At 34.4% G+C, this 13,088-nt stretch overlaps 4 protein-coding genes and 1 long non-coding RNA gene across 11 annotated transcripts in view; 3 read left to right on the top strand and 2 right to left on the bottom strand.

Annotated features, from left to right (window-relative positions):
- The window catches only part of LOC144474801 (26S proteasome non-ATPase regulatory subunit 6), a 262,460-nt gene that overhangs the window by 88,431 nt on the left and 160,941 nt on the right, over positions 1-13,088 (top strand). The gene's annotated exons all lie outside the window — the stretch shown is intronic.
- Positions 296-7,684, top strand: Cul3 (cullin 3). 4 transcript variants are annotated; one of them, XM_078190925.1, is made up of 14 exons: positions 296-1,236; positions 2,522-2,905; positions 2,982-3,185; positions 3,276-3,455; positions 3,755-4,129; positions 4,307-4,477; positions 4,548-4,655; positions 4,727-4,904; positions 4,974-5,212; positions 5,309-5,478; positions 5,593-5,731; positions 5,836-5,963; positions 6,044-6,102; positions 7,379-7,684. In XM_078190925.1, exons 1-13 carry the CDS (start codon positions 1,177-1,179, stop codon positions 6,066-6,068), a joined length of 2,361 nt encoding a protein of 786 aa, XP_078047051.1. In that variant the 5' UTR covers positions 296-1,176; the 3' UTR covers positions 6,069-6,102; positions 7,379-7,684. The 4 variants fall into 4 exon arrangements, with proteins under 4 accessions (XP_078047051.1, XP_078047052.1, XP_078047050.1 ...); XM_078190926.1 differs by lacking the exon at positions 7,379-7,684 and having other exon boundaries at positions 296-526; positions 956-1,236; positions 6,044-7,103; XM_078190924.1 differs by lacking the exon at positions 7,379-7,684 and having other exon boundaries at positions 296-526; positions 608-1,236; positions 6,044-7,103.
- LOC144475245 (ubiquitin-conjugating enzyme E2 L3-like) lies at positions 7,818-10,883 on the bottom strand. 3 transcript variants are annotated; one of them, XR_013494838.1, is made up of 5 exons: positions 9,140-9,258; positions 8,928-9,023; positions 8,545-8,731; positions 8,202-8,473; positions 7,818-8,115 (listed from the first exon to the last, which is right to left on the bottom strand). XR_013494838.1 is itself a non-coding variant. In XM_078190941.1 (5 exons), exons 2-5 carry the CDS (start codon positions 9,164-9,166, stop codon positions 8,304-8,306), a joined length of 480 nt encoding a protein of 159 aa, XP_078047067.1. In that variant the 5' UTR covers positions 9,167-9,264; positions 10,763-10,883; the 3' UTR covers positions 7,818-8,303. The 3 variants fall into 3 exon arrangements, 2 of the variants coding, with proteins under 2 accessions (XP_078047067.1, XP_078047066.1); XM_078190941.1 differs by adding an exon at positions 10,763-10,883 and having other exon boundaries at positions 7,818-8,473; positions 9,140-9,264; XM_078190940.1 differs by adding an exon at positions 9,713-9,851 and having other exon boundaries at positions 7,818-8,473; positions 9,140-9,264.
- Positions 9,435-11,326, top strand: LOC144475246 (uncharacterized). The gene is made up of 2 exons (XR_013494839.1): positions 9,435-9,544; positions 9,670-11,326. It is a non-coding gene; the product is annotated as an uncharacterized LOC144475246 (long non-coding RNA).
- Ubc10 (ubiquitin conjugating enzyme 10) lies at positions 10,969-12,816 on the bottom strand. 2 transcript variants are annotated; one of them, XM_078190939.1, is made up of 4 exons: positions 12,576-12,816; positions 12,051-12,146; positions 11,511-11,697; positions 10,969-11,435 (listed from the first exon to the last, which is right to left on the bottom strand). In XM_078190939.1, the coding sequence occupies exons 2-4, from the start codon at positions 12,117-12,119 to the stop codon at positions 11,266-11,268; spliced, it is 426 nt and encodes a 141-aa protein (XP_078047065.1). In that variant the 5' UTR covers positions 12,120-12,146; positions 12,576-12,816; the 3' UTR covers positions 10,969-11,265. The 2 variants fall into 2 exon arrangements, with proteins under 2 accessions (XP_078047065.1, XP_078047064.1); XM_078190938.1 differs by having other exon boundaries at positions 12,498-12,815.

Here is a 13,088-nt window from a genome sequence, read left to right as displayed (position 1 = left end):
ATGCCACATCCCATCGCAACAGGACGCCGTTCTTCAGATCCATGCATGCAACCAAATGTGTTCACTCAAAAGTGTGTTCACTCGGAACACACGAAAAAAAACGAAAGTGCATACCGTTTCCCCTTACCATGAATCTCGCCGCCATCTTAACCTAATGCTCCGTTCATATATTCGTAGATCCATCGAAAGTGCAATTAAGTCTGGTTACGGTCATATACATTCCGTACCTAGATGGTCGAACTCTGTCGCGAAATAAGGTTAGTTCTCCCTCTACATGTACGTGGTGAGGGATGAAGATGAGCTTTCATCGCGTAGGAGGAAATGAACCTTTTGCGCAACGGTACTCTAATCGGAACAGTATTCGTGATTAAAGCGCATCAAATGTGTCGTTGCGAACGATACATACATACAACAATATCGTCTATCGAGGATTGGGGAATCGTGTAGGATGGAAATTCGAGCTTTCACAATCTGAATCGCGCTATGCCTCGAAAGACGATGGATACGTATCGACGATCACGTTAAGGTATTCAACGACGACAAGAAATCGCGATATTTTTTTTCCTTTCTCGGTATATCCGTGACAGAGAATTCGGTTTGTTGACAGGTGCGCGTACATTTTCCTTCAGTTTTTTGTTTTTCTATCTCTCGTCACGTCCTCGTTCGATTTTTCCGTTCTCTCGCTATATAATTGCAACCCTTAAGCTACTTATCCCCCATTTTCATCCACTGGGTAAAAAAGAGTTCAGCTCTTTACCCTCACAGTTCCTCCACCCTCCATCTCTCTCTCTCTCTCTCTCTCTTCCTCTTTTCCTCTCTCTCTCGTACTTCCTCACTCTTTCCCTCTGTTCCCCCCTCTCTCTTTGTCTGTTTCTCTGAGTCTCTAATTTTCTCCCCTCTCTTTCGGGACGTCGCTGATTTTTCTTTCTTTTTATTAAATGTACACGATAACAAGACAATTTTCGATTCTCTCGCGCATTGTGAACGTGGATGAGTAATCGTGGTTTCACACGGTGGCCGATCATCTTCGGCTGGTCTGCCTGGAAAGCGAAGAGAACGTGAATGGTCCTTACGTTTTACTGGTGTCAATGTACACACGGTGCAACGTTATTGTAACATTGGCCGTCACCGAGCACTTCTAACTGAAATCCCCGAAGTTCAGACAGAAAATTCGAGATGATGAAGGGTAGTGGTATGCTCAAAAAAGAAGGCAAAATGCGCATACGTGCTTTTCCGGTGAGTACACGGTTCTTTTTGCTTGTTATGCATCCGAATTTTTTTTAGCTTTGCACCATTCGTTTCGGCCACTGCCGAAAAATTTATTTTGTTTCTTTCGTCCCCTTCGCCACCCTCGCCGCCCCCCTCACTCTCCATTTCTCTTTTTCTCTCCTCCACTTTCTCTCTCTTTCTTCGCGGATATACTTTTTTTTTAACTACATATTTCTATTCGCATGCATACATGTACACACATACACGTAGACGTTTTTATAACCTGTTCCTTTATATTATACGTCAGATCGAAAATGTTGACTGGATTTTCGAAATAAGATGTTTGTCTATTTGTTTCATTGACTCCTGTAACTGTTTTATTCTCGTTAATGGTTTATTTTATTGTATATATATTACAATTTAATTCTCAAACAACTCCACACGTACACAAAGAACACAATTGATATAGTATATTTGTAATTATCATTCCTTGGGTTCACATCCAAATGTATGAACATTCAAGTGATCAAATGCAGTTGCTATAGCACCGGAAAGAGAAGCATTGAAATATAGTGATTGCAATGTTATCCTGTTCAAAGACTAATTTCAAATTTGATCTGTCATATAAGTTTGACATCTGAATTACCATTACTTACTAAATTTATAATTGATAAATTCTTCCATATATTATTAATTCCTAGCAGAAATATAATTACATGCAAAATTTAATTGAAAAGAATACCAAATGTTTATAATATTATAAGAAAACTTGTGCTAAGTATTTGTGGTCATGCTTTGTACACCTGTACGTAACTTGTTTCGAAGATGTAATTTGTGGTTTCCTCGCAATACATACTATGCATTTAACATTTCATATAGGTGATTCTAATACCTTGCTCGAAAATATTAACCCACGATACAGTGAAAAAGCTTGTTGTTTCAAGCATGTTATTTAAATGTTTGCATTAATTTTACGTACTTCTGCTAAATGAAAAAAAATAACGCAAAGAATGGAGAAGAATGGAGTTGTGGCTAATCGTGAAATTCAGCAAAATGTTGACAGTAGTAATGGCACAATGAACGTGAACAGCTTAAACACGCATGTAATCCATAATATTTGGGGGGGCATACAATTTATATTCTTTGGTAACCGCAGATGTATTCTCATAATAAAACAATCTATTTCCATAATATTTCCGATGATTTTCTTGTTGTTAATACGAGTAATAAAGCTTGTAGTATTCCAAAGTTATTTATTCCTTTCTTTTATAATATCAAGACTAACATTATACATGTATATACTTTTTTTTAGACTACTATGGATGCGAAGTATGTAGAAAGTATCTGGACCTTACTAAAAAATGCAATTCAGGAAATTCAAAAGAAAAACAATTCTGGTCTTAGTTTTGAAGAACTTTACCGAAATGCTTACACTATGGTCCTCAATAAACATGGAGACCGTTTATACACAGGTCTGAAGGAAGTTGTAACATATCACCTTGAGAACAAAGTACGAGAAGATGTATTAAGATCTCTTCATAACAATTTCCTTCAAACATTAAGCCAAGCTTGGAATGATCATCAAACATCAATGGTGATGATCAGAGACATTCTAATGTATATGGATAGAGTATACGTGCAGCAACACGATGTAGACAATGTGTATAATTTGGGGCTTATCATATTCAGAGATCAGGTAATCTTTTTTTAACAATTGACTCGAGAATAGTTTCGTGATCGAATAACTAAATGCTTATTATATTTTTTTTCAGGTGGTCAGGTATGGATGTGTTAGAGATCATTTAAGGGAAACTTTACTAGATATGGTAGGAAGAGAAAGAAGGGGAGAAGTAGTAGATCGCATTGCAATAAAAAATGCCTGCCAAATGTTAATGTTACTTGGCATTAACAGTCGTCAAGTTTACGAAGAAGATTTCGAAAGGCCTTTTTTACAACAGAGCGCGGAATTTTATAAAGTAAGAATGTTCACTCTCTCTCTCTTTCTCTCTGTAATTTCACGGATCTATTTGTGATTATCATTGACTTCTAATTACATTAATTTACAGATGGAATCTCAGAAATTCTTGGCAGAAAATAGTGCATCGGTATACATAAAAAAAGTGGAGGCTAGAATTTGCGAAGAATCGGAGAGAGCAAAACATTATTTAGACGAATCTACCGAACCTCGAATAGTAGAAGTTGTAGAGGAGGAATTAATTAAAATTCATATGAAAACTATTGTAGAGGTACACTAAATTGTGCAGGGTGTATGAAAATATTGTGTTTTGATTATCATGAAAGAATTCTACACTTTTGTATCGGTGAAGATCTGTAAAATAAATGTTGTCCCAAAATTATCCTTAAATTTTAAGATCAAGGACAATTTTGCGTTACCTTTTTTTTTTTATACAGATCTTCACCGATACAAAAGTATAGAATTTTCTCATAATAGTCGAGACACAACATTTTTATGCACCCTGTATATTATAATAGCTTGTTCCTTTTTATGATGTTATATATCAGATTTCTTTCCCTTTACTTACAGATGGAAAACAGTGGCGTAATCCATATGCTTAAAAACCAAAAAACTGAAGATTTAGGTTGTATGTACAAATTATTTTCGAGAGTTTCGTCTGGATTGCGTACAGTGTGCGATTGTGTCTCACAATTCCTTAAAGAACAAGGGCGTGCCATGGTTCAGGAGGAACACGAATCTACAACAAATGCCGTATTATTTATTCAGAATTTGTTGGATCTAAAAGATCGTTTCGACCACTTTCTCCATTACTCGTTCAATAACGATAAGAATTACAAACAAATGATCGCCTCTGATTTCGAATACTTCCTAAATTTAAATACAAAGAGTCCAGAATATCTTTCACTCTTCATTGACGACAAGCTGAAGAAGGGTGTTAAAGGGGTTAGTTCTGTAAACTGTAGTCCTATAGATAAGTACTCATAGTACGAAATCCGTGAAACCTTACCAGGTTTTTTTGTAATAGTAGACAAAATTTTTGTATTACTCAAACAAAGACAATGCGACTCTCGCTATGTCCAAGACATTACCAAGAAAATTAAAGGACTATACGCTTTTTAGATGACGGAACAAGAAATCGAAGGTATTCTGGATAAAACCATGGTTCTCTTTCGATTCCTTCAAGAGAAAGACGTATTTGAACGGTACTATAAGCAGCACTTAGCTAAACGTCTTCTCTTAAACAAGTCTGTCTCTGATGACAATGAGAAGAATATGATATCTAAACTTAAGGTAATTATTTTATATTTTGTCATTGACTTTGACCAAACGGCACATAAGACTAAGTATCATTTTACCATAGACTGAATGTGGATGTCAATTCACGTCCAAATTGGAGGGAATGTTCAAGGATATAACAGTCAGTAATACTGTAATGGACGAATTTAAAGATCACGTCCTTACATCTAATGTAAGTTATTATACTCGATTATACCTAGTATGATAATAACGAATCAGATGTTAATACTGTTCGTATTACAGACAAAGTTGTATGGCGTTGACATAAGCGTCAGGGTTTTAACAACTGGTTTCTGGCCAACGCAATCGGCGACTCCAAAATGCAACATGCCATCCGCCCCACGAGACGCCTTTGATGCCTTCCGTCGTTTTTATCTTGCTAAACATAGCGGTCGACAGTTAACGTTACAGCCGCAATTAGGTCCGTTCATCTACAATTGGAACGTGTTAATATCCAAGTAAAATAACATTATGTACTTTCTGCGTGTAGGTTCTGCAGATTTAAATGCTATGTTCCATGGACCACGAAGAGAAGAGAGCAGTTGCGCGGGATTGGATACACCATCCTCTTCCAGTTTGATTGGTAATGGAAGTGGAAGCGCCAACAGTAGTATATTAAGTCAATACAGCATTAATTTTTCGAACACGAAGAAACACATAATTCAAGTGTCGACTTATCAAATGTGTGTCCTGATGCTATTCAACAAAAGAGATAGATTAACATATGAGGTCAGTTGGTAACCATCGAGTTTGTTTATTCATCTATATCTTATTTTCATCGGCTCTGTGAAGTATCACGATACAATGTATGAAAACGTTGCGTAGGAAATTCAAGGTGAAACCGATATTCCAGAAAGAGACTTGGTTAGAGCATTGCAATCTCTCGCTATGGGTAAAGCTACGCAAAGAATTTTGCTAAAGCATCCTCGTACGAAAGAAATAGAACCTACGCACTGTTTCTGTGTCAATGACAGCTTTACCAGTAAATTGCACAGGTATATCGAACGCATCCAAATTGTTTCAATCCGAACTAAATTACTATTCTACGTAGAAAAATGTTTCTGAATCTATTCAATAATAACGTCCTCATTCCTTATATTTTTCTAAAGAGTAAAGATACAAACGGTGGCAGCGAAAGGGGAATCAGAACCAGAAAGAAAGGAAACACGCAACAAAGTTGACGAAGACAGGAAGCATGAAATAGAAGCAGCTATCGTTCGCATAATGAAAGCCCGGAAACGCATGCCCGTATGTAACAGTAGTGTGCTTAGTATACTTAAACATTTGCACTTCGAATACAACATACGCAATATATGTATATTAAAATAACTACATTTTTCTCTTACTTCCAGCACAACATACTTGTAACAGAAGTAACTGAGCAATTAAGAGGGCGATTCCTTCCTTCGCCAGTTATTATTAAAAAACGCATAGAAGGTTTAATTGAACGTGAATATTTGGCACGCACGCCAGAAGATAGGTATGTGATGAGAACAGTTACTTTAAAAAATAAAAAGTATTTTTAATTAAAATTTACGAGCCATTCATTTTCAATTACAGAAAGATGTATACGTACGTTGCTTAATGCTCGAATTCAAATGTTGGATCTGTACAAACATGTAAGTAATTTGTAATAATACATATTCCTTTCAACGTATTATCAGTATCTTATTATATAATGCCGATTAATTTGTATTGTTGCATCATCAGTTTTCATGAATTAGATGAAGTCGTTATTGCTTTTATTATTATTTCACGATTATAATTAAGATTATCGCGATCAAGGCATTCTACATCAATAGAACCATGCAATTCAGAATAATTGTTAATATTACATTCCATTTATGCTCGATAGGATTCTGTTTGTACAATAAAATTTCTATCTTAGATTTTAGGTTTTAATAAGATATCAGATCACATTCTAAAATAAAATCTGACATATAGTCAACGTTTATTGTGTACGCGTTTGAAAATTTTTTTGGAGAAAATTCCGTTTGCTTCGAAACCTAAAATATAATTTAGAAATCCGTGTGAAAGAAGAAAATTCAAAATGATGCAGTGACGCAATTAGCGTTATCGATTGATGTGGATTGCCTCGGAATTTCAAGAGAATGGTTAGTCATGTTTCATAATTGAACAGTTTGGTGGAAAAGGTTGACGTGTATTTGGGAGCCCTAGACTTTATACTCCTAAGCTCGTATGAGAGACTTACGAATACGTTTTGTAACATTGTTAACACCTTATCCCCAATTCCACTTCATTGTATTGTCGATCATATGCGGTTGAATTGAATAAGACTTGCGGACACACCAGCTATATTGAAATACATATTGTAATTTAAATTCAATAGCGTTTAATTAATTGAAACTAAACGTTTCTTAATCATACGATTGCTAGACGTGATTTACACATCAGTCTTGTTACGATTAAGGAATTTTTCTACACTTGTAAAACTGTGATTGTCTATTGTCGTATACAAACTACTCTAGAGATATACCATGAACTTAGTTAAAATATTGGTATTACACCATGATTTTATTTATATCTGTGGTTATCTATAATGTGTGTACATATGCAGTGTGAATGTATATCTAAAAATATATTTGCCTCATTTTCAGTGTTCGATTACTTTATTTGAGAAATATGCTCTCTGCTATGTTCTTTTTTTTCTCAAATTTTTATTGTTTCCATCTTTGTGTAAAAACAGACACGACAGAATTCTATTTCTATCAATAGTTTGATTATAAATATTCAAATAAATAAAAGTACTAATCAGAACAAACTGTTGGTGCATTTTTCGCAACTTCCACCTCTTCCACCTAGCTCATCAATTATTTTTCTGAGATCAACATTCAAAAATCGATTCTCCGTTATATCGCAGAATATTTATTATAGTATGCCAAAAGTGGAATCTACAAATCTGTAACAGATGCGGAGTGTTATTGGTGAATTAAAAAGAAATGAAAGAAAAATTACAATAAAGGTGAAGAACTTAAATAAAGGAATGAAAAATATGTTGTAATTGAAAGCTGTATTAATTACACGATTCGAATGTTAAACAACGGAGATTACGTGAAAGACATCAATATTTTTAGTTTCATTTATATTTTTATTTATCAATATAGTGTTTTACTATTTAAATGAGAAGATCTTACCCTTTCTTACACAAACTGAATAAAAAAATAAAATCCTGTGAAAGCAGATCATAGTTGAACACATTTTATATACAGAACAATGTGTCAATTCTGTGCAGCCCTTTCCTATATATTAATTTTCACATGATTTTGTATAACACATTTTATTTCTAATATACATACAAGCATATTCAAATAATAATGTAGTAAGGTAAGTACTTTGGTTGTTGGTTTACAATAAAAATAAGGAAAACACTATTAAGAATGCTTATTAGTTTAGATAATTTGTTTACTACAAATTGCACATGTATAATTATGCATATATGTATACATCTATATTTATATAATTTATTTTAATTAATGTTTTATACTGATAGAGAGAAATTAATCATCAGCACACCTAAATAGATTTCTGGTTACCAGAATGTTAACATCAAATCCGTTTACAGTGTAGCACAATTCTCCTTACATCAATTTATGTGATCACTATAACAAAAACTGACACACAGAAGACAATACTGTACAGTTGGTTTATTCTAATTTACTTTATTCTGCAAAGTTTCTTAATTAAACTGATTTTGTACCTTGTGTCACTTATTATCTAACAAGTAAGTCTATGTTGGCTTGAATTAAATTAACTGATGAGTGGTAGGCATTGCGGTGAGTAGAACCAGTAACATTCATCATTATTCATTAAAAAACGGAAACTCTCGTCTTCTTATTGCATATTTTTTTGTAAATTCTTCCGCATTTTTCATAAACTTTTTCCTATCCTTTAGAAACTCCTCCGCAAGATCTGTCCTCATTGGATGTTCTGGTTCCGGATTGTTTACCAAAGCTATCAAAGTTTCTACAACTGAGGATAAAAATTTATCAACTATTTATTATAATTAAAACTTTGTGTTTCAATAATAGTAAAAATGTCACCTTGGCCTGCCTTTGTAGCTGGTTTCCAATTTTGATCATTGATAATTGGTAAGCATATTTGTCCTTTTTCATTTATATTTGGATGATATATTCTTGTTACAAAATTTATTCTGGGCGGTTTGAAAGGATACTCTGCTGGAAAGTTAATCTCAATACGAAATGCCCCCTTATTATATGGTGGATTATCCTAAAACATTTATATTGTTAGAATTCAATTAAATATATTATAATTTTTTGTACCGATAGAAAGATGATAAACTGTACAAGACTGTTTAAATTTTAATTTTCATTGAAGTTCGCCGGCCTCTGATAACCGTGATTTATTCTATAAGCGATATAACATTAGGTTATGTTTCCAAATTAAAATTATCATCGCAACTTACCGGTAATATAACTCCTTGCCAGATGAGTATATTCGTTTCATCAACTTGGATATCTGTAAAGTTTTTCATAGGCGATGTTCTTAGATCATGAAGTTCCTGAAAATAGATAACGTAATCATCACTCCGTAAGTTCTATGTAAACAGAGGTTCTGAATATAGGTCAGTTTTGGGAGAGACAGTGTAATGTTTGTCAATGTTTTATAAAGAATTACCTTCTGTAATCTTCTTACAGGTGCCATTACGAAAATAAATTCCACTAAGAAACTAGCAAAATTGTCAAGATCCTCACCAACGTCTTTGCAACAAAATATCCGCACTCCAAAATTCCCCAGCGTTTCTACATTAGAAAATCTTTTAAGCAGACATTTTTGCAAATTTTCCTTAATCGCGCTCCTTTCTCACAATTCGCGTCAATGCGAATATGAATATAAATTTACAATTAATTATATACGACAATAGATCCGGTACAATTTACTTATCCGTTTAATCGAAAGCAGGTGTACATGCGCATACAATTCATTTTCTTTTCTGTGTTTTTGTATGTACATATTACATGCGTGGAATAACGTTTCAATTGGTTTCAATCGAAAGAACCACGGGTCAAAAGATGGAATTAAGTATGTTCATTACAAATAAATTCGAATTTAACTAGATAATTTTGTATAATTTCACAAATACGTATTTTAAAAATACTTTTAAGTAAATCTGAATCCAGGTAAGGATAGCTTCAACCTTTTTGCAGGTATTTTGGGAACTATAAGCGGTATTTTCAAGTATAGTCGCACCTTAACCGTTTGATTGCCGCGTGTCTTTGCTGTTTTCCCATCCAAAGTGCCAAGGAGCGTTTTTTCGCTTGTCTTATTCCCTCTCGAAAAGTGCCATGCGGCACAATAGCGCTTGTCTTATTTTACGATTAAAAATGCCAAGGAGCGCTATTGCGCTGTTTTCTGCTCTATACGGTAAGCTGTAATTTTTTCAAATGTTCGACCGAAATTAAAATTCATTCCTTTACCAGCTGTCTCATTCTTGTACTTCAACCTAAAATGGAATGATAACCGTAAAGTCACGCATCGACGGAAACCAAGCGTGTCGCGGTTATCGGCTTCGCAGTCTAGAGCGCTGGCACTTATTATACTGTTCGAGCAACACACAAGAAGCGCAAAATCGCTCCTTGGCACTCAAACGGTTAATCGAATATTATACAAGCCTTTCATAAATATGTACTTCAATTCGAAGTTTCTTATTCCCTGAAACTGTGTAATCTGGTGTAACTTTTAACTATGACGCTCGTTAAAACAGACATTTTACAAAATAAATAGAAACATTAATTTACTGAAAATTCCAAAGGATTTGATTTACACAGAAATGTATTTTACCAAGGTGAGCTACTGTCATAGACAACATTGAATTTCTTATGACATTTGAATTTTCGATATTCACTAATTTTAGAAAAATTTTATTGTTAAGGTTTGCTGACATTACAAAATGTTGCTTGTACGTTTTTACGTACAAATTTTGCTGTAATTTCTTTCCAATTGTTTAGTCAAGGATTTCAAGTTTTTCTGTCAGTAACTGTTGGGTCGATATGTAAGTGAAAATCAAACAGTATGTCAAATGCATTTCTGCTCCAGGAGTTGCAGTAACTGTTCCATTTATATTGACATGACTTTGTCCTTGCAAATGCAGCAATGTAATTGAAATTATACAATTTTAACAGTATGTTGCAACTACACAACTCCTACAGAAATCAGTGGCCATGCGTTTTATGACCAGTTCCTTGACCTCGTTAAAGGGGAATGCACAGTATAAGAATCTTTTAGAGAAATGGAGTTTACCAGTATATTTCTATATATGATTTCAAGAGACAGCTGGTGTTGTTGTAATTCTTTTTTTTTTAACAGAACCTATATGACTGCCATCTATAAAAACACTTTCCATGAAACGAAACTTCCTAAATATGCAACAAGCATATGATGGAAAAATCTGCAAAGAATTTGGGCAAAGATATTTCTTTATCAGTTTCTCATAGATAAATTGTAGAGTTCGTCAACGAAACAATAGCTTTAATGAAAATAATTCTTATGAAAGCACGTTCCGCATAGATTCTGAATATTCAATTTACACGTGTGTGCCAGACACCAAACATGGTCCCTAACAGCACTTAAAGAAATATAATATTTAATAATTTTTCAAATTATGTAATAACGAAGCGAGCATAGTTAGTGCCTGTACACATGTATCTCAAGTCATTTATCATGTAACATAAGTCTATGTTGGTTTGAATTAAATTAGCTGATGAGTGGCAGGCATCATGGTGAGTAGGGCTAGTAATTCATGGTTATTCGTTAGAGGAAGGCGACTCCCGCCTTTTCTCTGCATGTTTCTTTGTAAATTCCTCTGCATTCTTTAAAAACTTTTTCCTATCCTTTAGAAACTCCTCCGCAAGATCTGTCCTCATAGGATGCTCTGGTTCTGGATCATTTACTAAAGCTATCAAAGCTTGTACAACTGTAAACAAAAGTTTAACAGTTACACTATGCCCTCTTTGCTTCGTTAAAACTAGATACTAAAATTAAATTTCACCTTGACCTGCCCTCGTAGCTGGCTTCCAATTTTCATCGCCTATTATTGGTAAGCAAACTTGTCCCTTTTCGTTTATATTTGGATGATATATTTTTGTTTTAAAATTTATTCTGGGTGGCTTGAAAGGATACTCTGCTGGAAAGTTAATCTCAATACGAAATGCCCCCTTATTATATGGTGGATTATCCTAAAACATTTATGCTGTTAGATTTCCATTAAACATGCTGTAACATTCTATAGCAATAGAATGATGACAATTTTTCGTCGCTTTTGCATTTGTAATAGAAAAATAAACGAGTACAACTTAATAGAAGGAGAGTTTCATTAACGTTTAGAATAGTATTTATTTTCTTCTTGCTTAAAATAGATCGTACGAGCAGATAATTTCTATAAAAATTCTGTTTTTGTACTGCATTGACCCATTAAAATTTCAAGTTGCATCAACATTCACAGACCTTTGATAATTATATCTTACTTCTACGACCAATGTAAGGTTAGGTTATATTTCAGATTAAAATAATTGTGTGCCAGAAAACATACCGGCAATATAAGACCTTGCCAAGTGAGGATATTCGATTCATCTACTTGGATATTTGTAAAATTTTTCATAGGCGCTGCTCTTAGGTCACGAAGTTCCTGGAAAGGGGAAACGTAATCATCATTCTAAGTCCCATGAAAACGGAGAATCGTAGCGCAGATCACTTTTCGGAAGATATAACATAATGCTTGTCGGTGGTATTTCGACGATATAGAAATATCTAGATTAAAATACGCAATAGTTAAAACATTCATAAATAATACATAGAAAACGTTAACGTTCTACATTTCATTGAAAAAAGCTCTGTGTCATTGATGGTAGGGATTCTCTTTGGTGATACGTTTAATCGGAGATGAACGAACATGTTATAATTTTCGAACATTTTCAAAACTTATACGAGCATTTATTTCCTTCTCCGATCGGTTCAATCGGCCGAAGCTTTAAATTACCTTTTGCAATCTTTTCGCACCTGCCATTTTGAAAATAAATTCCACTAAAAAACTAGCAAAACTTGTCAAGCTTCTCACCGACGTCTTCACAACTACATATATCTGCCCTCCGAAATTCCCCAGCGGTAACTACATTGAAAATCTTCCGAGCAGAAGCTTCCGCGAATTCTCGTTAATCGCGTTTTATTTTCGCAACTCGCATCGACACAAATATAGAATTTTACAATTGATTATGTGCGAATATGAATGCGTTATCCGTTTATCCGCTTTGTTGCGAGCAAGCGCGCGTGCGCACACAATTCATGTTCTTCTCTTTCTACACTGTGTACGTCTGTATGCATGTATGTACGTGTGTACGTCAATACATTTTTCTGCGAATACGACACTATCACCACCTAACGGATCGTGCCGTTATCAACTGGTAAATGTGCGGGGGTTCAAAATTTTCTCAAAATGTTTTTATAAAAATATGGATCTCCTATTTTGGCAGAAGCGAAAACGTGCTCGCGCTATGCATCCGCATTGGTAATCCCAATGAAGATGTAATAGCTCGCAAGTTGTAATGTATTCGAAAAAGGGGTTGCTTGATCC

This window comes from Augochlora pura, chromosome 9 (assembly GCF_028453695.1).
Source record: "Augochlora pura isolate Apur16 chromosome 9, APUR_v2.2.1, whole genome shotgun sequence".
Taxonomy (NCBI): domain Eukaryota; kingdom Metazoa; phylum Arthropoda; class Insecta; order Hymenoptera; family Halictidae; genus Augochlora; species Augochlora pura.
The sequence above is the reverse complement of the archived record's forward strand: the minus strand, read 5'-3'. Positions and strand labels throughout refer to the sequence as shown.